Source organism: Rhincodon typus, chromosome 2 (genome assembly GCF_021869965.1).
Source record: "Rhincodon typus isolate 14 chromosome 2, sRhiTyp1.1, whole genome shotgun sequence".
In the NCBI taxonomy this organism is placed as follows: Eukaryota; Metazoa; Chordata; class Chondrichthyes; order Orectolobiformes; family Rhincodontidae; genus Rhincodon; species Rhincodon typus.
This window is the reverse complement of record NC_063333.1, coordinates 137956646-137976120: the sequence shown is the minus strand read 5'-3', so window position 1 is coordinate 137976120 and position 19475 is coordinate 137956646. Positions and strand designations below refer to the sequence as shown.

At 43.2% G+C, this 19475-nt stretch overlaps 1 protein-coding gene across 2 annotated transcripts in view; it reads right to left on the bottom strand.

The window, feature by feature from the left end:
- ripk1l (receptor (TNFRSF)-interacting serine-threonine kinase 1, like) overlaps nucleotides 1–19475 on the bottom strand; it is a 171643-nt gene that overhangs the window by 13703 nt on the left and 138465 nt on the right. For both annotated transcript variants that reach the window (XM_048610290.1, XM_048610296.1), the window contains exons 2-9: nucleotides 18917–19134; nucleotides 15890–16043; nucleotides 12699–12836; nucleotides 10197–10425; nucleotides 9032–9181; nucleotides 6906–6982; nucleotides 4231–4333; nucleotides 720–1319 (exon numbers count right to left, since the gene is read on the bottom strand). In XM_048610290.1, coding sequence (XP_048466247.1) covers nucleotides 720–1319; nucleotides 4231–4333; nucleotides 6906–6982; nucleotides 9032–9181; nucleotides 10197–10425; nucleotides 12699–12836; nucleotides 15890–16043; nucleotides 18917–19119 — 1654 coding nt within the window. In that variant the 5' untranslated portion in view covers nucleotides 19120–19134. The remainder of the gene's footprint in view (nucleotides 1–719; nucleotides 1320–4230; nucleotides 4334–6905; nucleotides 6983–9031; nucleotides 9182–10196; nucleotides 10426–12698; nucleotides 12837–15889; nucleotides 16044–18916; nucleotides 19135–19475) is intronic.

The following is a 19475-nucleotide window of genomic DNA, read 5'->3' as shown; positions in this document are numbered from 1 at the left end:
TCTCTTTCTTTTATCTTTGCCAGTTACATTCTCTGTGATCTCTGCTGGAATCTCCAGCATTTTCTGTTTTCAGTACAGATTCCAGCACCCACAGTAGTTTGCTCCTGATCAAGGTCCTGTTGAATTCTTGGAAAACCTTCTTCACTGTCCACTATATCTCCAATTTCAGCGTCATCTGCAAACTTACTAACCATACCTTCTATATTCACATCCAATCATTTATACAAATGACTGCTGTTACAATAATGAATTTAGGTGAGACAAGAGAGGAGGAGGTTCAAGTGGAATATGAACTCTCGCATGGCCTGTTCGGGTTGGATGGCCTGCTTCTGTGCCATCAAGCTCAGGAAAAGAGACTTCTGAAAGCCCAGTAGCACTAATGCAGGCTCTCTGTCCAGGACCAACAAATATCGGCAACCATTCAATTACCATTTACATGTAATCCCCAGGTTACAGACGACTTGCAAGCCAAATTGTATGCAAGTCAGAACACAGTGCAGAACAATATAAAATAGCTATTTGCCAGTACAGGAAACGATCTTTAAAATTAAACCCCTATCACGAGTCGTGTTCGTAAGTACTAATGTTCGCAAGTCAAATGTTCATAAATTAGGTCCACGGTATTTCTGACCCGGTGAGAGGCTTTTAACAGGCAGGATAACAAATCAAAAACACACAAATGGCAACTCTTAAAACAAACTGAACCGACAGTACATTACCTGTGTGCTGATATGGAGTCCAGATACCAGGTTGTCTAATTTGTGGGATACCAGTCTCAGTGACAGGCATATGGACTGGAGTTCTGTACAGAGTACCCCCCTGTCCAGTAGGAATTCCTGACGGACTTATTTTACTGGCATCTTGCCAACCGGCTTCTTCCTTGACAGGTTGTGCATAGTTCAAATAAGTTCCCGAGGCATCCCCTGTTTTGTGGAGCTCCTGACGAAAGTTTGACTCTTCAGAACCGTACAAGTCCATAGACTGCGCTGCACTAGGCACGTCTGGCAGGCGCTGAGAAGGAAGCACGCAAGGAAAATGGTTGGTGAAATCCGGCTCGTTGGAAACTCTTTTGCTTCTTTCCAAAAAGATCTCTTCGATCCTACGCTGAGAAACAGAAGCGTCCAGGCGGCTGCCCATCATGTGGTAATTCAATTCCTCGTTTAGTTTTCTTCTGACCTGCAGATCGTCGTTTTCCTGCCAAATACCACTGTCAGGCTCATTCACAGCAGGTTCACTTAACTTACAGGATGTAAACTCTGTTTCCAGAGTGTTGCCATTCGCAGGGATACCTTGGGAGCTATGCAAGGAATTTGGATCGTCTGTAAAGTTTAAAAATAGATTGTTAGTACTTCTGCTGTTTTTTCCTTGAGGGAAAAAGAAATGTCAAAGAGATCCATTGCACAGAAAAAGATCCTTCAGCCCATCGAGTCTGCACCAGTCAAAAATAACCACCTAACTATTCTAATCCCACTTTCCACCAGTTGACCTATTGCCTTGTATGCCTTGGGCATTGCAAGTGCACATCTAAATAAACTTAAATGTTATGAAGCTTTCTGCCTCTGCTGCCCTCACAGACAGTGAATTGCAGATTCCCACCATCCTCCGAGTGAAAGATCTTTTCCTCACATCCCCTCTAAAGTTCCTTCCCTTTTCCTTAAATCTATGCTCACGATCATTGATCCCCAACCTAAGATGGCGGTTAAGAGTTGTTTTTCTCACTGGAAGTCAGGATCCAGTAGGGTTCAACAGAGGTCAATGTTGGGGCCCTTGCTCTTTGTGGTTTATATAAATTATTTAGACTTGAATGTAGAAGGGTTGGTCAGTAAATTTGCAGATATACAAAGATTGGTGGGGTGGCAAATAGTGAGGAGGACAGACTACAAGAGGATATAGATGGTCTGGTCGGATGGGCTGATCAGTGGCAAATGGAATTCAATCTGGATAAATGTGAGGCAATGCACTAGGGCAGGTCAAACGAGGCAGCACGGAGGGAACTTGGTGTGTCTGAGCACTGGTCTCTTAAGGTATCAGGTCTGGTGGATAAAATGGTTACGAAGGCATATGGGATACTTGTCTTTATTAGTTGAGGCATAGAATTTAAGAGCAGGGAGGTTATGCTGTAACTGTATAAAAGCTTGTTAGGCCACAGCTAGAGTATTGAGTACAGTTCTAGAGTCCACATTATAGAAGGGATGTGACAGAAGTGGAGAGGATGCAGAGGAGATTTACCAGGATGTTGCCTTGGCTGGAAGTTTCAATTATGAAGAGAGATTGGACAGACTAAGGTTGTTTTCCTAATAGCGGAGGAGTCTGAGGGGGGACAAGATTGATATGTATAAAATTTTGAGGGGCATAGACACAGCAGATGCTAAGAAACTTTTCTCCTTGATAGAGGGATCATTATGCAGGGGAGATAGGTTTAAGTAGAGGAGCAGAAGGTTTACAGGAAATTTGAGAAATTTTTTCACCCAGAGGGTGAAGGGAATCTGGAATTCACTATCTGTCAGGTTGGTAAAGACAGAAACTTTCATAACATTTAACAAGTTTTCAGATGTGCATACAAGGCTATGGGCAAAGTGCTGGAAAATAGTTAGATAGTTTTTTTTGTCCAGTGTGGATGTGATGAGCCAAAGGGCCTTTTTCTGTAGAGCTCTATCTCATTATAGGAAGTGATCAAAGGTTCTCCAGTGGTTCAACTGCTAAGATTATGAGTGGGTTCCCCAGTGATCGTAGATCATAGAATCCCTACAGTGTGGAAACAGGCCCTTCGGCCCAACAAAGTCCACACCAAGAAAAATAGAAGTTGCTGGGAAAGCTCAGCAGGTCTGGCAGCATCTGTGGAGAAAAGATCAGACTTAATGTTTGGGGTCCGGTGACCCTTCCTCAGAACAGATCCACATCAATCCTCAGAGCATCCTACCTAGACCCATCCCCTATAACGCATCTAATCTACACATCCCTGGACACTACGGGCAATGTAGCATGGCCAATCCACTTAGCCTGCACATCTTTGGACTGTGGGAGGAAACCCACACAGGATAATGTGCAAACTACACACAGACAGTCGCCCGAGGGTAGAATCAAACCCGAGTTCCTGGTGCTGTGGGGCAGCTGTGCTAACCACTGAGCCACCATGACTGCATTGGGTTTACTGACTACAGCCAGTGCAACAGTGGGAATGCTACCTTGCCCTTACTAACCCTGATGTGGAAGAGAAAACTGGCCAGAGTGCCCACTCTTGATCATTATTCAGTGGCTGTGCTTGAAACATAGGTATGGACAGACAACAAGCAAGGAAAGGACCTGCAATAACTCACTTGGCAGCAGTCTCGCTGGAGTTGTGGGTTCAAATCCCATGTTGGACACTTTATCCCAGGAGTCAATACACTCCATGCAGAACTGGGGCAGTGTTTCAATGTAAAAATAATGTCTTTTGGATGAGAGTTTAAACCGTGCAATACTCCCATGGCAATATTTTGGAGATGAGTACAGCAGACCTGCTTATGTCCTGGCCAATATTAAGATAAGGTAAAGTTACCATAATCCTAGAGGACCTTGGAGTTGCTCTCTCATTAGACAGAGAGGACTGGTGGTGGTTTAATCTGAGGGTCACCACACCTCAGGCTAGGGGTGAAGTTGAGAAGGCGGAACATTCATGGTAACTTCAGCTGATGTGGGAACTGAACTTTGTGCTGTTGGCGTCAATCTGCATCACAGATCATTAACTGGCCATCATTGCAATGCTCTCTGTAGGAGTTTGTTGTGTGGAAGGTTTCCCAAATTACAACAGAGGCTACAAATTCAGAGGCATTTCATTGGCTGAAAAGCATTTTTGGGGCCACCTTGATAGTGTGAAAGGCCAGACATTGATGCAAGTCCGCCTTTTTTTTCACTCTCCGCTGCCGTTCATCATATGGATTCACTCAAGGTACCAGCAAGTCCCTGGCATGGGTGAATTGAATGCAGCATCTTCAGGAGAGGGAGAGGAGATGGAAACTGGAGCATGAGAAGGAATCGGAATAGGAAAAACAGGCCGACATGGTTAGACAGAGAACTCAGTAACTTTTTTTATCTGGTGTCTAAAAACAAGGTGTCACAATAAACAATTAACCTTTGATTCAGCATAAAATTCTTCAGAAGTGAATTATTACAGACACATGAAAAATTAACATTGCATCTTGTTCACACTTTAACAAAATCATTTGGCTACTCACAAAATGTAAGAGTTACCTGTTGTCGGGGTTTCCGGCATTAGACCGATACAATCCACTTGCAAAGACTGCATTCTTTTCACTAGCTGTCTTGGAGCAGTCGGTTTCTTCAGCGACAATTCCTGAAGTGGTTAAAACAGGGCCAAAGGCTACATGAATCCCACTATAAGGCCATGGAATCAGCTACATAGCTACCTCCCAGATCTTGACTGTGGGTTATTGGTTTTGAGTAGCTCATCTTTGAGGAGAGAGTGATAATATGCTCTACGAAGCAACATTCGCTACCCTTGAAAAGTAACTGACAATATAAAGCACTTTGGAATATCTCAGCAATTCTACTGAATATGGAAAGGTGTTTTACCGGTGCAAAGATGTCTTTATTTCTCTTTTTCCTGATGATCAGCCTGAGTTTGCCATGTCTGCTAATTATTCTCAGTAATCATACCAGTAACCGGCTCCCATTTCATTTTGCTAGTGTAGCACAGTTTGATGAAATTGAAGATTTATTTATATGGGACTTTACTCTGTACTTGGACGTTGGAGGCCTAGTAGTATTACCACTAGACTTTTAATCCAGAGATCTAGGTAATTTTCTGGGGGCTGGTTTGAATCCTAGCATGGTGGGTGATGGAAATTGAGTTCAATAAAAACAATTTGGAATTAAGAGTCTAATGACAACCATGAAAAACCCATCTGGTTCACTCATGTCCCTTTGGGAAGTAATATGCCATTCTTACCTGAACTGGTCTACACGTGACTCCAGACCCACAGCAACGTGGTTGACTCTTAACTGCCCTCTGGGTAATTAGGGATGGGCAATAAATGCTGGCCTAGCCAGTGAATGAATGGTCACCATTATGTCAGCAAACATGGCATTCACACAGGAAGGTGTCACAAACAGCAACCTTTTCATAAATAAAGACTGTGGAAAGTGCTGCAAGACTGCATCCATTGCTCAGACTAGCTGCCCTGAGAAGGTAGTAGTGGGCCTGCTTCACTTAGCTGCTTGTGGTGTTGCTCCTATAACAGTTACGTTGTGTAAGATAACGGAGTCCATGAAATTGATCCAGATTTAAGCCTCACATGGGACAGTTTGTGATTTGGAAATGTACTGGTGATGTTTCATAAAGTCATAGAATCCCTACAGTGTGGAAACAGGCCCTTCGGCCCAACAAGTCCACACCGACCCTCGGAGCATCCCACCCAGACCCATCCCCCTATAACCCACCTAATCTACACATCCCTGAACACTATGGGCAATTTAGCACGGCCAATCCACCGAGTCTGCACATCTTTGGACTGTGGGAAGAAACCGGAGCACCCGGAGGAAACCCACACAGACACAGGGGGAATGTGCAAACAGTTGCCCAAGGGTGGAATTGAACCTGGGTCCCTGGCACTGTGAGGCAGCAATGCTAACCACTGAGCCACCGTGCCGCCCCTTGAGATTGTTGTCCTTGCCCCCTGTGTGGTAGAGTTTGGCAGACTGGGCAATGCAGTCAGAGCAAGTTCCCCTCCATGCCAGACTTGGAAATACAGTTCCTTCAGTGTTGTTGGGACAATATTGACCTGGAATTCCCTCTTTAATTGCATTATGGTCCTATGTTCATGGGGTGCAGCGGTTCAAGAAGGCAGCTCACCAGCACGTTCTCAAGGCAACTAGAAACAGGCAATAAATGCTGGCGCAATCAGCGACTCCCATATTCCATAAAAACAAATGAAGAGTTTTATCAATATTTCCTTGATAAATCCAATCCCATTGTTGTTAATTGAATCCCACAGGCCTCAGAGTACATGTGCTGGTTTCCAAATATTTTGACTCTGTCTTCAACCATTTCATCTGCTGTTTACAAACTGCTCCCACTGCATATGTCATCTACAAACCTCTAATGCTTCCACCCTCCCAATAATACTCTTCTGTATTAGTCTCAAATTCTTACATTTCCAAATCCGTTTGGCTCGGTTTCTTTCTGACTTTCGCAAATTAACCCTTTCAATTATCTAAGATGTTAAACCTCTAAGATTATTACGTTTGCCAGATCCCCTGTAAGCACTTTCGCCAAAATCCCCTTTGACAAGTTTATCAATTCTTTTTCCATAGCATTATTGTTTTAACACTTTACCACGTTTTTGCATCATGATAAAAATCACTAGAATGGCAATCCCCAAGTTACGAGTTCAAATCCTTAATGGAATTTAGTTTCAATTACCAAAATTTGGAATATACAGCTGGTCTCAGTGATGATGACTGCGCACCATAAACCAATTGTTGATTGCGTTTAAAAAGCCTATCTGGTTCCCTGACGTGCTTACCTCGTCTAGCCTACATGTGTATCGAGATAAATAGTAATGTGGTTGACTCTAACTGTACTCTGAAATGGCCCAGAAGCTGTTCAGGTCATGGGCAATTTGGCATGGGTACTAAATGCTGGCTTTGCCAGTGACACCCATATCCTACGCAAAAAATGTGTAGAAAAAGTTCAAATTCTGATTAAAGCCGGCTGGTAATGATCAGTGCATTACTAAAACCTCAGCTGCGATTGGCAGATTAACAGAAAGCTGCCTTTTCATCTTCACTTTGGAAAAGACAAACATTATTAGCATTCACACATATTTTTAAAAAAAAAGGACATGAAATTCACATTGCAAAATTAACACTGCATATTTGATCATACTTTTTGGAACAATACGCACTCTTAATTTGGTCAAATCCGGAACAATATTTTTATGTAGATGTTCTTCATAGAATGGTCGGAATTGCAAGTCACAATCTGAAAAAAAGAGAGAAGGTTGTTATTTGAAAGCAATTATTTTTCAGCAATCTTACACAAAAAATTAGAATAAAAGCATTAGTTTTACACTTTTACAAAACAGGGGTTTCTCCCAAATGGCACTCAGTCAGGACTAGGTTGTTGTGTTAAATAGAAGCTCCTCCTTACTGGAGTCCCAACATTAGACAAGTCTGAGCCTTCACAAGGACATCTCACCAACACATTGCAAAACTATTTAATCTTTGGTCAGTGAGGGGGGAATGTAGAAGAGGGACAGGTTTATTTGGGGGTGGTCAAATTATGTAATATACCTGATATTGAATGGAGTGCTCATTTTAAAATTCACACAAGTCTCCCTTTCATTGTTTTTTTTAAATGGAAAATAAATATAATGATAGCTCAAAATTAAAATTATCCCATTGAAAGAAGCTTTTAAAAATCAAGCCCAAATTACTAAAACATCAGCCAGGCAGTGAAGTACTGAGAGAAGATGCAGACTGCAGGTAAATAGGATGTGATCCAGAAAATATTCAGTCGACATTTTATCAAAGAAGAACAGTTATAGACCAGTAGACCTGATAGCAGAAGTTGACCATTCGGCCCATTGAGTCTGCTCTGCCAATCGAGAACACGGCTGACCTGATGATCCTTGATTCCACTTTCCTGTCTTTCCCCAAAATCCTGGATTCCCTTACTGATTAAAAATCTGCCCATCTCAGCCTTGAATAAAATAATTGATGTTTCAATTCCACCAGTAGAGTGAAATTTAAATCATGTCCCCAGCACAGTAGCCCGGATTGCTGGATTATTAATCCTGTTACATTGCCACCACACCACCATCTCCTCTTAGAAATGCCACCTCCTTTATTTTGTTCCTACAAGTTATCCTAAAGAAACCAGGTGACTCGGACAATACCTACTGGTGGATGTCTTTCACCTGACTGTGCTTTAACAGAACTGATGATTCAAACCAAACTTTGCCTTGTCAAGTGTTATTTACTTTGAAGAAACATGCATGCGTGCAAAAGTAGATGGCATATCCAGTCTTGACTGCGGTTGCTCCATCCCTTGGCTGCACTCTTATTTAATAAGACATTGTGCAATCCTTTTGTAAAAATAAAAGGTGCTCAGTCCATTTATGGAAGTTACTGACCCCACTGGATCAACGCACTAGCATCAAGGCCATGGTCATCAAAACCAACCCCGCTGGACTGGCCACATTCTTGCGGACTGTCAAAGCAAATCTCTTCACCCAGCTCAAAGAAGGCACTCGAATGAGAGCAGGGCAAAGATCGTGTTTCAAAGACTCCCTGAAGCCGCCGTCAAGAAATTTAACATGTCAATACGTGGGAGACCATGGTTCTGACGAAATTGATGTGGAGGAACTCAATTCTTTGAGAACATCCAGCAGCAAAAGGGAGTATGGAAAAGGATCTGGAGAAAGGAATGCCAACAACCTGAAGGCCAAAGATAAATTGCACCTCCAAATACGTGGTCTGAGATGCAGCTCTAGGATTTGACTGATTAGCTCACAAGCAGCTACAGGACCCAGGACCAGTGGCACGGAAATTCCAAGGTGGACAATTGTTGGTGAGTGATGGCCAACCATGACAGATCTTTGACAAATCTTAATGAGTAACACATTCAAATGCTACACGTTTAAATTCAGTGCTGTGTTTAAAATATGCCCTAAACTATTCAAAGGTTTCTATGCATATATTTTATTTGTGCAATACATATTTCTTTAATCAAAAGGCTAGAGAGTCAACCACTTCTGAATCGATTGGTAGAAGGTGAGCCAGGTTGAAGGCAGTAGTAAAGTCACCAGAGTCCCAGAGGGCTGCTCTCTCATTAGAGTGAGACATGACTGTTAACCTGAGGGTCGCTACGTCTCAGGCGAGGCTGAGAAGGCAGGATGTTCACAGTGACCTCAGCCATTTTGGGAAATGGACCCGCGCTGTTGGCATCACTCTGTAATGCTAACCGTCTTCCACTGCCTGTGGAGGCTGTCCTCAGAAAGTGGGGTCACAGCTCAAGATAACTGCTCACCTACAAAAGTTGGCCTCTTCTCGGGGTCATTTTCCCAACACAGCTTCATTAAACAGACAATGCATCCAGGGCCTTCAGTAGGAATTTCATCCATATCAGGCCGATCTCCGTGGAGAACCAGCTGGCAAACCTGTGAATCGTTCAGTGCATCTATAGAGATACATGAAGAAAAGAATATGATACACAGAGGACTTGGACTGTGGGTAATTTTGGAAACAGTAGGCCGGCAAAATGGTTTGTCAACCAAAATCTGATGAAAATCTGCTTTTGGGTTTGGTGGGTTCAGGCTAAACTTCATTAAAGTGAAAATTGTAATCACATTCAACTTTATAATCACATGACAGTCACATGAAAATATCAAGTTTCAGACAGTGGGATATCACTTTCACATTGCTTTAATTTTCACCCCTCGAGAGATTCAGAATTAAAATCATACAATAGCGACAGCACAGGAGGCCATCGTGTCCATGCTGACCCTCTCCAAGAACAACTCAGCTAGTCTCACTCCTTTGTCTTTTCTCCATGACCCTCCAATTTTTGTCTCTTTAGGTGTTTATCCAAGTTCCAACTCTGCAGATACAATGCTGAGCGAAATTATGGCAGGAGTTCCAAATGTAAAAGTCTTAATTACTTTCCCCCACTTCAAGTCACGGTCATAGAGGGTTACAGCATGGAAACAGGCCCCTTGACCCAACATGTCCATGTCACCCAGTTTTCACAAATAAAATAGTCCCAGTTGCCATTGTTTGGTCCATATCCCTGCATACCTATCCCATCCATGTATTTGTCCAAATGTTTCTTAAATGACAAACTGTATTCACCCTTCACTACTACCTCTGGCAACCCGTTCCAGACACTCACCACCCTCTGTGTGAAAAAACTGCCGCTCTGGATCCTTTTGTATCTCTCCCTTCTCACCTTAAACCAATGCCCTATACAGCCCTATAGCACTTGATCAGTGAAGACTTCATACAGACACATCAAAGGCTGCATGGGCGAGGCTTAATGTAGTACCACACCAATATTTGTTTGCATGGTGTTATACATTGTTCAGATACAACTTTCGTTTTACAATTACATTGAGAAAGACACAAACAATACATCAAAGACTGGGAAGCTGTGAATCACAGTCTGCAAGGTGCATTATTCAGAATGAACAACATACTTTCATATGGTTCTTTGTTGGTCAGGATCACCCATACTACAATGGCAAAACTGTACACGTCAGACTTGTATGTGGCCTTGGTATTCAGTGAGCGCAGATGTTCCGGTGCTAGGTACGACAGTGTGCCTGCATTGTTCTGCAACTTTGAGCCCATTTGGCTCCTTCTCCTTTGCTCTTCAGTGGTCAGTCGACTCCAGGTTTTAAAAATTGCTACGCCTAGATCTGCGATCTGGAGACAGAAGATGAAGGACAAAATGACAAAAATTCTGGTTGAGAAGCAGTCAGAGCTTCACCTTGTCTTTTGCATAAAATGAAATGCAGTTTGCAAAGAACTGCAGGCGAACCATACTTCAATACTTCGTGATCGTTCAAACCCCATATCTACGGGAATCAAAATGAAGCACTGGTATTTCTGGATGAATGCTTAGATTGGTGAGCCCTATCCAAGCTATATGGATATATGCCCGAGGACAACTTGGACTACAACACTGCAGCACCAATTATTGATCCACACTTTCTTCATTTGTGGTGATTCCTACTGGTGATTATAGTGTTTGCATGGCACTCCTCTGTTCTAAAGAGGTCTCCAATCTGTTTTTTTTAGAAAAAAACAGGCTCAGGCATTCGTTACAAATTTGGTGAAAAGTAAGTCAGGGAAGTGCCATTGAAACACCTGTCTGTCAATATCAGCATTGCCACTAGCCAATTTGAAAACAAACATCGTAACTCAGGTCTTTGTAGTTAACGCTGTGGCTTCAAACAATTGTAAAATATTTGTTTTCACTACAACCCAGAGGTAGTAGTGAAGGTGAGTACAATTTGTCATTTAAGAAACATTTGGACAGATACATGGATGGGATAGGTATGGAGGGATATGGACCAAACGCAGGCACCTGGGACTATTTTACTTGTGAAAACTGGGTGACATGGACAAGTTGTTATCAATTATGCTCCATCAGTGAACAAATACAGTGCAATTTCTGGAGGTCATTCACTATAAGTTATTGAGGCTTTGCATAAAACAAGCGAGTTATCACCACATCACCTTCCCATGCAATCACAAAACATGTAACATTGCCCATTCCATTCCCCCTCCTCACCGCGCAAGGCCTCAAACACACTTTCCAAGTGAAGCAGCATTTCTCTTGTACTTCTTTCAATGTAGCCTACTGTATTCACCGCTCACAGTGTGGTTCTTCTTTATATTGGAGAAACCAAAGGCAGACGGTGTGACTGCTCTGTCTGTAGGAATGACCTTTGACCTTCTTGCTGCTGGCCATTTCCACAAACCCCCTTGTTCACGCAACAATATTTCTGTCCTGGGCAATGCACCAATGAAACACACTGCAAGCTGGAGGGACAACACCCACCTTTCACTTGGTTCCGGGGCCTGGGGGTGAGGGTGGAGTGACTGGTAACTGGGGGTGGGGCGGGGGAGAAAACTGGGACCTGAGAAGGTTGGGGGGTAATGATCGCAACCTGAGGGCAGGGCAGGGGGGCAAAATCAGGACTGAGGAAGTGGGTGGGGGGAGATGACTGGAAGCTGGGGGCGGGGTGAGGGTAAATCAGGATTGAAGAAGAGTGTTAGTGAAGTTAGAACCCAGGAAAGGAAGGCTGGGGTGGTGAACTGCGCCAGGAACCAGGAGAGAAATGGAGAGGGGTATGGGGTGGAACTCAAAGGAGGGAGACAGAAAGCCTCTCGGCTTGCAAAGCCCACACGTGCCACCCTCTTGAGTCCTGTGCCCTCCTTGTTGCCCCTCACCCCAGCTTCCAGATCGTCTTCCTTCCTCACAGCGGGAAGTCCCATTCCCCACTCCATGTTCCCGAGTAAGCACCCGCGTAGTTGCCCGCAATTGTCAGCTGACACTGTCTTTCCACTTAGGAATTTTATAGCCTCGAGCTCTCAATATTGATTCCAATAACTTCAGAAACCGATCGCACTGTGTCTATTCTCCAATTTTCCGACGTTCTCTCCCCGCCTTTACCCTCCACAACAGCCTGGTCTTGTTTGTGGCTTGTTTACTTTGCTTATAGTCGAGAGCATTCTCTCCCATTCGCCCCTTAATTTACACACAGTTTTTTAAAATATCCTTTTCTCTTTCACCACCATTTCTATCTCTTTTGCACTGGGTCTCTGCCTAAAAGAGTCATGGGGGACTCAAATCATTAACTGTTTCCTCTCCACAAAAGCTACCAGACTTGCTGAGTTTCTCCAGCATCCTCTGTGTTTGTATTAAAAACTTTCCTCCCATTATCTTCATTGGACAGAACTGAATTGAATGTAAATTCCCTAATTTACCAATGCTGGAAATATGAGCTATGTTCCTGGATCATTAACCCTTACCTCTGGATTATTCATGTAATAACATCATCACTGGGCTACCATATTCAAGCCTTCCTTTCATCACGCAAACTAGCTCAACACTCAAAAGCTAGGTCGGAAATCAAAACAGTAAATTGTACCTTTGCGACATTAAAAGGCAAATAATTGTTCTATCTTACCTTGATATGATAATCTGCATCAACCAAGATATTTTCAGGTTTTAAATCTTTGTGCACAATTCGCATTTCATGTAAATAAGACATTCCTTCAACGATTTCCAGGATTATTCGTCCTTTCACGGATAACGGGATAGGTACCTGGAATCAAAGTAAATAGAAGGCAAATGAAAGAAAACTATTGGCTCCTCCACAAAGTAACACACTTGATGACAGAACCAATAAGATCACTGCAAAGTCCACTCCAGGTTTTTGATTATCCTGGTTTCCAATTCTGTGAAACACCAGGATAGCATTTTGAATCTTACTGTGACGTTTCAGTTTTAATTTAAATCTTAAGAATGTATTTAATGAAAAAGGTAAATACGTTTTGCAAAGCTTTGAGAGGAAGAGTGAACGGTGTCAAGGGAAGTTTATTTCAGTTAATTTTAATTTAATTTAGTTTTCATTTTAAATCTTAATTTTCAGCATTCTTTTAGTTCAAACTAGTAGAGAGAGCTTTACTCTGTATTTAACACAGTGCTGACCCTGTCCTGGGGACAGTATAGACAGAACTTTCCTTTCCATCTAGTTTCAGTTTAAAGAGTAGAGAGAGCTTTACTTTCAGTTTGAATGAGTCGAGGATACTTTAATTTCACTTTCAAACAGTAGATGAAGCTTTACTTTGTACTTGACCCCGAGCCGTCCCTGTCCTGGGAGTGTTTGCTGGAGACAGTTTCAATAAAGCTTTATTTTCAGGTTAGTTTCAGTTGAAAAGTGTAAAGAGAGGTTTAGCTTCAATTTAAGAGAGTAGAGAGAGCTTTACTCTGTATTTCACCCCATGCTGTTCCTCTCCTGGGAGTGTTTTTTTTATTCATTCACGGGATGAGGGTGTCACTGTCCAGGCCAGCATTTATTACCCATCCTTAATTGAGCAGAAGGCAGTTTAGTGTCAACTACATTGCTGTGCATCTGGAGTCACATGTAGGGCAGATCAGTTGAGGATGGTAGTTTCCTTCCCTAAAGGACAGTAGTGAGCCAGAAGGGTTTTTCCAACAATCGACAATTAGCAAAGAATAATGGTCACCATTAGACTCCTAATTCCAGATTTTTATTGAATTCAAATTCCACCATCTGACGTGGCAGGATTCAAACTCAGGTTCCCAGAACATCACCTGGGTCTCTGGAGTAACAGTCCAGTGATAATATCACTAGGCCATTGCCTCTCCCTAAAATGGTTCGATGGGTACAGCTTCAAGGGAGGTTTACTTGCAATTGATTTTCAGTTTAAAAGTGTAGAGGGTAAGACTTGGCCAGATACTGAACTGTGACTCAAAGTATCCCGACAGTGAAGTGTACACTGTGGCCCAAGGCACCTCTGTTAAAGTGTTGAACACCTAGAGGAATTATGTAATCGGGACAGCCTCTGTAACATGCGATGGGACTGCTTGTTGGGCAGTGATTCTTTCAGGTGTTTAAAGTGTCCAGTTACTGAATCATTTATAAGAAAGCATTTCTGCTGAATGGGTATGTGCACCATGCTGCATGGTGCTGAGACACACAAGGCAGGCCAGAGTTACCAGGTTTAGCCTCTGATCTATGCTCTCTCCAGTTGAGGAAGTAATGTCAAATACAATTAACCTTGGTGCTCCTGGATTTGTGCAGGTACAACGATGATGGTTATGAAATAGCATCAGCCAAAATGAAAAGTTCACTCCACCTCCACTTATGACCTTCAACGATCAAGCAAACAGTAATCCTGTAGACCCATAAGCACTCACAAAGCTTTAGTTAGGGAATGAACACTAACATCGCACAATATCTTCAAAGTGCCGATTAATAGCACCGCCAGCACACAGCTTCTTGCAGAAGCTTAAGCAGTTCTCACTTTTAACAGAAAATCCAAGAGCAGCAAGGATGGTCCAGGACCCAACGGACCATTTCCAGCCCCATCGCACCTCCTCCAGTCCCAGGGAAAAAAAGACAGCAGATAGAGGACTGAAAGTCACTGGCTATCACTAACAGAGAAACAGAACACAATAAACTCAGGGGCCTTGGATTTAACGAACGTGTTCATACCTGCATTAACTAAACAAACTTTTTCAAGAAATTAGCATATCTAGACAAATAACAAGATCCCTTGCAATAAGACAGCGAGAGAGAGAAACGAATTGAACACAGATGCAGCATAATCATACAGAACAAAATAAAAAAATTAAAGTAATAGAAATGCTACAAATGTCATTGGACTGAGTAGCTTGCTGGGCCATTTCAGACAATTAACAATCAGTTACATTTGCTATGGATCTGGAGCCAGGTAAGGATGGCTGACATCAGTAAACCAGATGGGTTTTACAGCATCAATAGTTTCATGGTCACCAGTTCCAGATTTTTAAATTCATTTAATTTAAATTCGACCAGCTACAGTGGGGAGATCTGAGGGCTTAGGTTCACAAAGCTTAAGGCTCTTGTGGTGTAGTGGTAGTGTCCCTATCTCTGAGGCAGGAGGCCCAAGTTCAAGTGCTACCTGCTCCAGAGATGTGTCATAACATCCTTAAAACAGGTTCATGGGTCTTACAAACAGAGCATTTGCCTTCACCTACACTGTATTGACACATGACATGATACAATGATTGAATTTATATTGCAAAGAACATTCAGACAGGAGAAGACAGGAGAAGATGCTTTCCTTTATTTCAGGTTGTATTATAGCTGAATATGTGTGCTGGTTATGATGTAGTTGTACTTTACATTTACTGTAACTGGGGCGGCGATGGCCTAGTGATATTATCGCTGAACTGTTATCCAGAGACCCAGGTAATGTCCTGGGGACTTTGGTTTGAATTCTGCCACAGCAGATGGTGGAATTTGAATTTAATAAATATCTGGAATTAAGAGTCCAATGATGACCACAAAATCACTGCTGATTGTTGGGAAAAACCCATCTGGTTTACTAATGTCCGTTTGGGAAGGAAACTGTCATCCTTAGTTGGTCTGGCCTACATGTGACTCCAGACCCACAGCAATGTGGTTGACTCATAACTGTCCTCTGGGCAATTAGGGATGGGTAATAAATGCTGGCCTAGCCAGCAATGCCCTCATCCTGTGAATGAATACAAATAAAAACTGTCTGGCACTCATATGCAGTTCATGAACTGTAATCCCATACTGCAGCCAATAAGTGTGAGAAATTATTGTAAACTTTTGACTCTTACACTTTGTAAAAGCTGCAAAAGGTTCCCATTCTCCATGAATTCCATAACAAGCGAGTAATTGCCATCTTCCAAAATAACTCCAATCAACTTTATGATACGATCATGATTCAACTTGTTCATCATTTTCCCTTCCTCAAGGAGGGAAGTATTGTACCTGAAAAATGGAAAAAATGGTTAAGTTAAACTCCTTCTGTTGGATTAACTTTCAGCTTTTTTTGCTTGCCACCCACAGAGGCTGCAGAACCATCAGAGCTATTCCAAATTCAATCCTTTGTAACGTCTTAAAGAGGCACAATTTAAAACTTATTTTTAAATGCCTAATAATCAAAACCTAATGATGTGTTTGATACTAACAGGACCTGGAGCAGAGGGGCCTGCTACGCCAGGGTCCGGGGCTCTGTGGACTCGGCTGTCAAGAAGGTCGGGTTTCTACAGCTGCCATGTTTTGACTGTGGGGTGGGGGCAGAGCCTGAGGCTCCAGCCTGGACATTACCTGGGCCCGTGGTTCCTGCCCTCAGCCAATATACTGGAAAGAACTCTCAATTCGCTATAACCCAGTTTACACCATCACCCACAGTCAAAATGCTTGGCCTCGAGAATGAAGTATGAGCAAAGATCAATGTACATGGCTGTGGCTGTGGCTCAGCTGGAGGGGCACTTTCCACTAAATCACAACATTCAAATCCCAACCCAGGACCTGAGCACAACATATGCTGACTACTCCAGTGCGGCACTGAGGGAATGTTTTGCCACACCACAGAAGACAGCGAGCTGCAACACTGAGTGCCCGGCTACACAGAGATCCCCTGGCACAATTTCAAAAGGAAAAGTGAGGAGTTCTCCCCAGCGACCTCCCTGGTAGTTATCTCTCAAGCAATTTTTCAAAAATACACACAGATTATCCAGTTGTCACCACAATGCTGTTTGTGGGTTTAGCCACCAAGTTCCTCACGTTACAAACGGTACTAAATAAAACTCTCTAATGGGAAACAGACAGCCATAATGGTTGGGGGGGGGGCCCATCTTCTCAGCTTCGTAAAGGGTGCCCGTCCCTGGGGGACTGAGGTGCCCATCACAGGACAATGTGGAAAATCCCAGACACTCTCCTTTGGCTATTGTCAGTGAGGTTCTGGATGAGCTCACAGTGAATGAGATGGTTACCTCATGGCAGGGCTGGTCAGCCTTGGTAGGCCTTGAATCTGCCACCTTCAAATTGGCTGGTGCCAGGAATGGGTACCAGGAAACTGGCACACCAGGGCATAGTATCTTTTGGGAACAAAACCAATGCAAAAGTTTTCCAGATGCTGCTAGATGTAAAACAAAAAATAAGTGCTCGAGAAACTCCATAGGTGTGTCTGCATCTGTGGAGAGAGAGAGAGAGAGACACAGAGAGAAAGAGAGAGAGAGAGAGAAAGAGAGATAGGGGGGGGGGGGGGGGGGGGGGAAGAGAGAGAGGGAGAGAGTAACAGGAGTTAACATTTCAAGTCTGATATGACTCATCCTCAGAACTCCGAAGGCCCAGAGTCGTACCAGAGTCTCAAACATTCACTCTGTTTCTCTCTCCACAGATTCTGCTGAGCTTCTCAGCATTTGCCGCTTTTAATCCCATTATTTTTGGGTTTTCTGTTCTCAATCTCAGTGAACAAACAGCAACACGGCACAGAAACAGGCCCTTCGGCCCTCCAAGTCTGCACCGACACATTTTGCCCTTCCATACCAAAACCGTCTTCACTTACAGTATCCATGTCCCCCTATTCCCCTCCTATTCATGTATTCGTCCAGATGTTTCTTGAATGCTGCTACTATGTCTGCTTCCACCACCTCTTCTGGCAGCACATTCCAGGCACTCATCACCCTTTACATGAAAAATGTGCCTCACACATTTCTTTTAAACTTTCACCCACGCCCTGCACCTTGAAAACCTGTGTCTCCTAGTAACTGACCCCTTCACCCTGGGAACGTATCTTCTAACCATGCTATTCCCAATCCTATAAACTTCTATCAGGTCACCCCTCACCCTCCTGCATTTCAGTGAAAACAAACCCAGCCTATCCAACCTTTCTTCATAGTTAAAATCCCCCATACCAAGCAACATCCTTGTAAACCTTGTCAGTCCCCTCTTCAGAGCAACCGCATTCTTTTGGTAGTGTGGTGACCAGAACCGTATGCAGTGGGCCTAAAAATCCTACTCCAATGTCTAAGGTGCAGAGGAGTGTCTAAGAGGTAGCACCACACTCCCCTGAGTGCACCCCTTTGCAGGAATAACCTGGAGAGTGGATAGATCAAGGCTTGGGGGATGCAAACTCTATATGAAATAAAAGTTGTTTTGGGGTTGGGCAGGTGCAGCATTCACACTTTTGGATGTGTTCCTTTGCCTCAGAAAGCACAGGAAACTCTGTCCTGAAAGGATCCTCTTTTACACAATTTTCATCGCTTGCCTGGATGGGGGCAGTTCAAGAAGTTTGACACCATCAGGATGGAGCAGCCCACTTAATTGGCACCACATCCACTCTCTCCGCCATCGATGCTCAGTAGCAGCAGTGTGCACTACCTACAAGATGCACTGGAGAAATTCACAAAAGCACCTCAGATAGCACCTTCCAAACCCACGACCACTTCCATCTAGATGGAAAACAGCAGTTGATTCAAAGGAATACTAGCACCTGCAAGTTCCCCTCCAAGCCACTCATCATCCTGATTTGGAAATATATCGCCATTTCTTCACTGTTGCTGGGTCAAAATCCTCGAACTCCCTGTCTAACAACATTGTGGATGTCTCTACAGCACGTGGACTGCAGCGGTTCAAGAAAGAAACTCACCACTGTCTTCTCCAGGGAATTAGGGATGGGCCATAAATGTTGCTTAGTCAGTGACACCCACAAGCCATAAACGAATTCTAAAAACTGTGCACTGCTTGAAAAGTGCAATCAGTTTTCAGTATTCTCAAACCAAGCACGACACCATTGCAATTGAAAGTATTTTAAGGATAATGCATTTTACTTAGTTGTGTATTCAGGTTATACTTACTCTGTGCGTTGTGGTCCTGTGTACACTGTTTTTAAAACAACGAGTCCATGATTCTTCCTGTAGCATAAAGACACCATTCCAAATCCTCCACTATCCAGGGGCTGCTTCTCAATCAGCTCATTGGAGTCGATGTGGATTTTGTCCAGGGACATGATTGTTCGTTCAGGGCTTTCTTTAACTGCACTAACCCAGCTTTTGTTCATAACTAGCTTTTTTCTCTGTACATGTTGTAAAAGAAAGAGAGAGAGAGAGAAAAAAGCCAGATCAGGACTATTGCCAACTGAAGTTTCTTTTACTCAATACCTGAATCAGCATTTAAAACTATCTAAAGACATTCTCAAGATATACATTATACATTTTAAAAACAGCTTCTTTCTACTCCATCCCTTCTTCAACAAACTGTAATATTGCTGAAAAGTCTGATGTGTTGCTGAAGCTTGTTGTCTTGCACTTATTAGGACAAATGCCAAAGATGCATGAAGATGTTCTACCTACCACACAGTTGAGCAATGCCATGGGTGAATTTCAGCACTGGTGTGATGCCAGGTACATGGGCCAT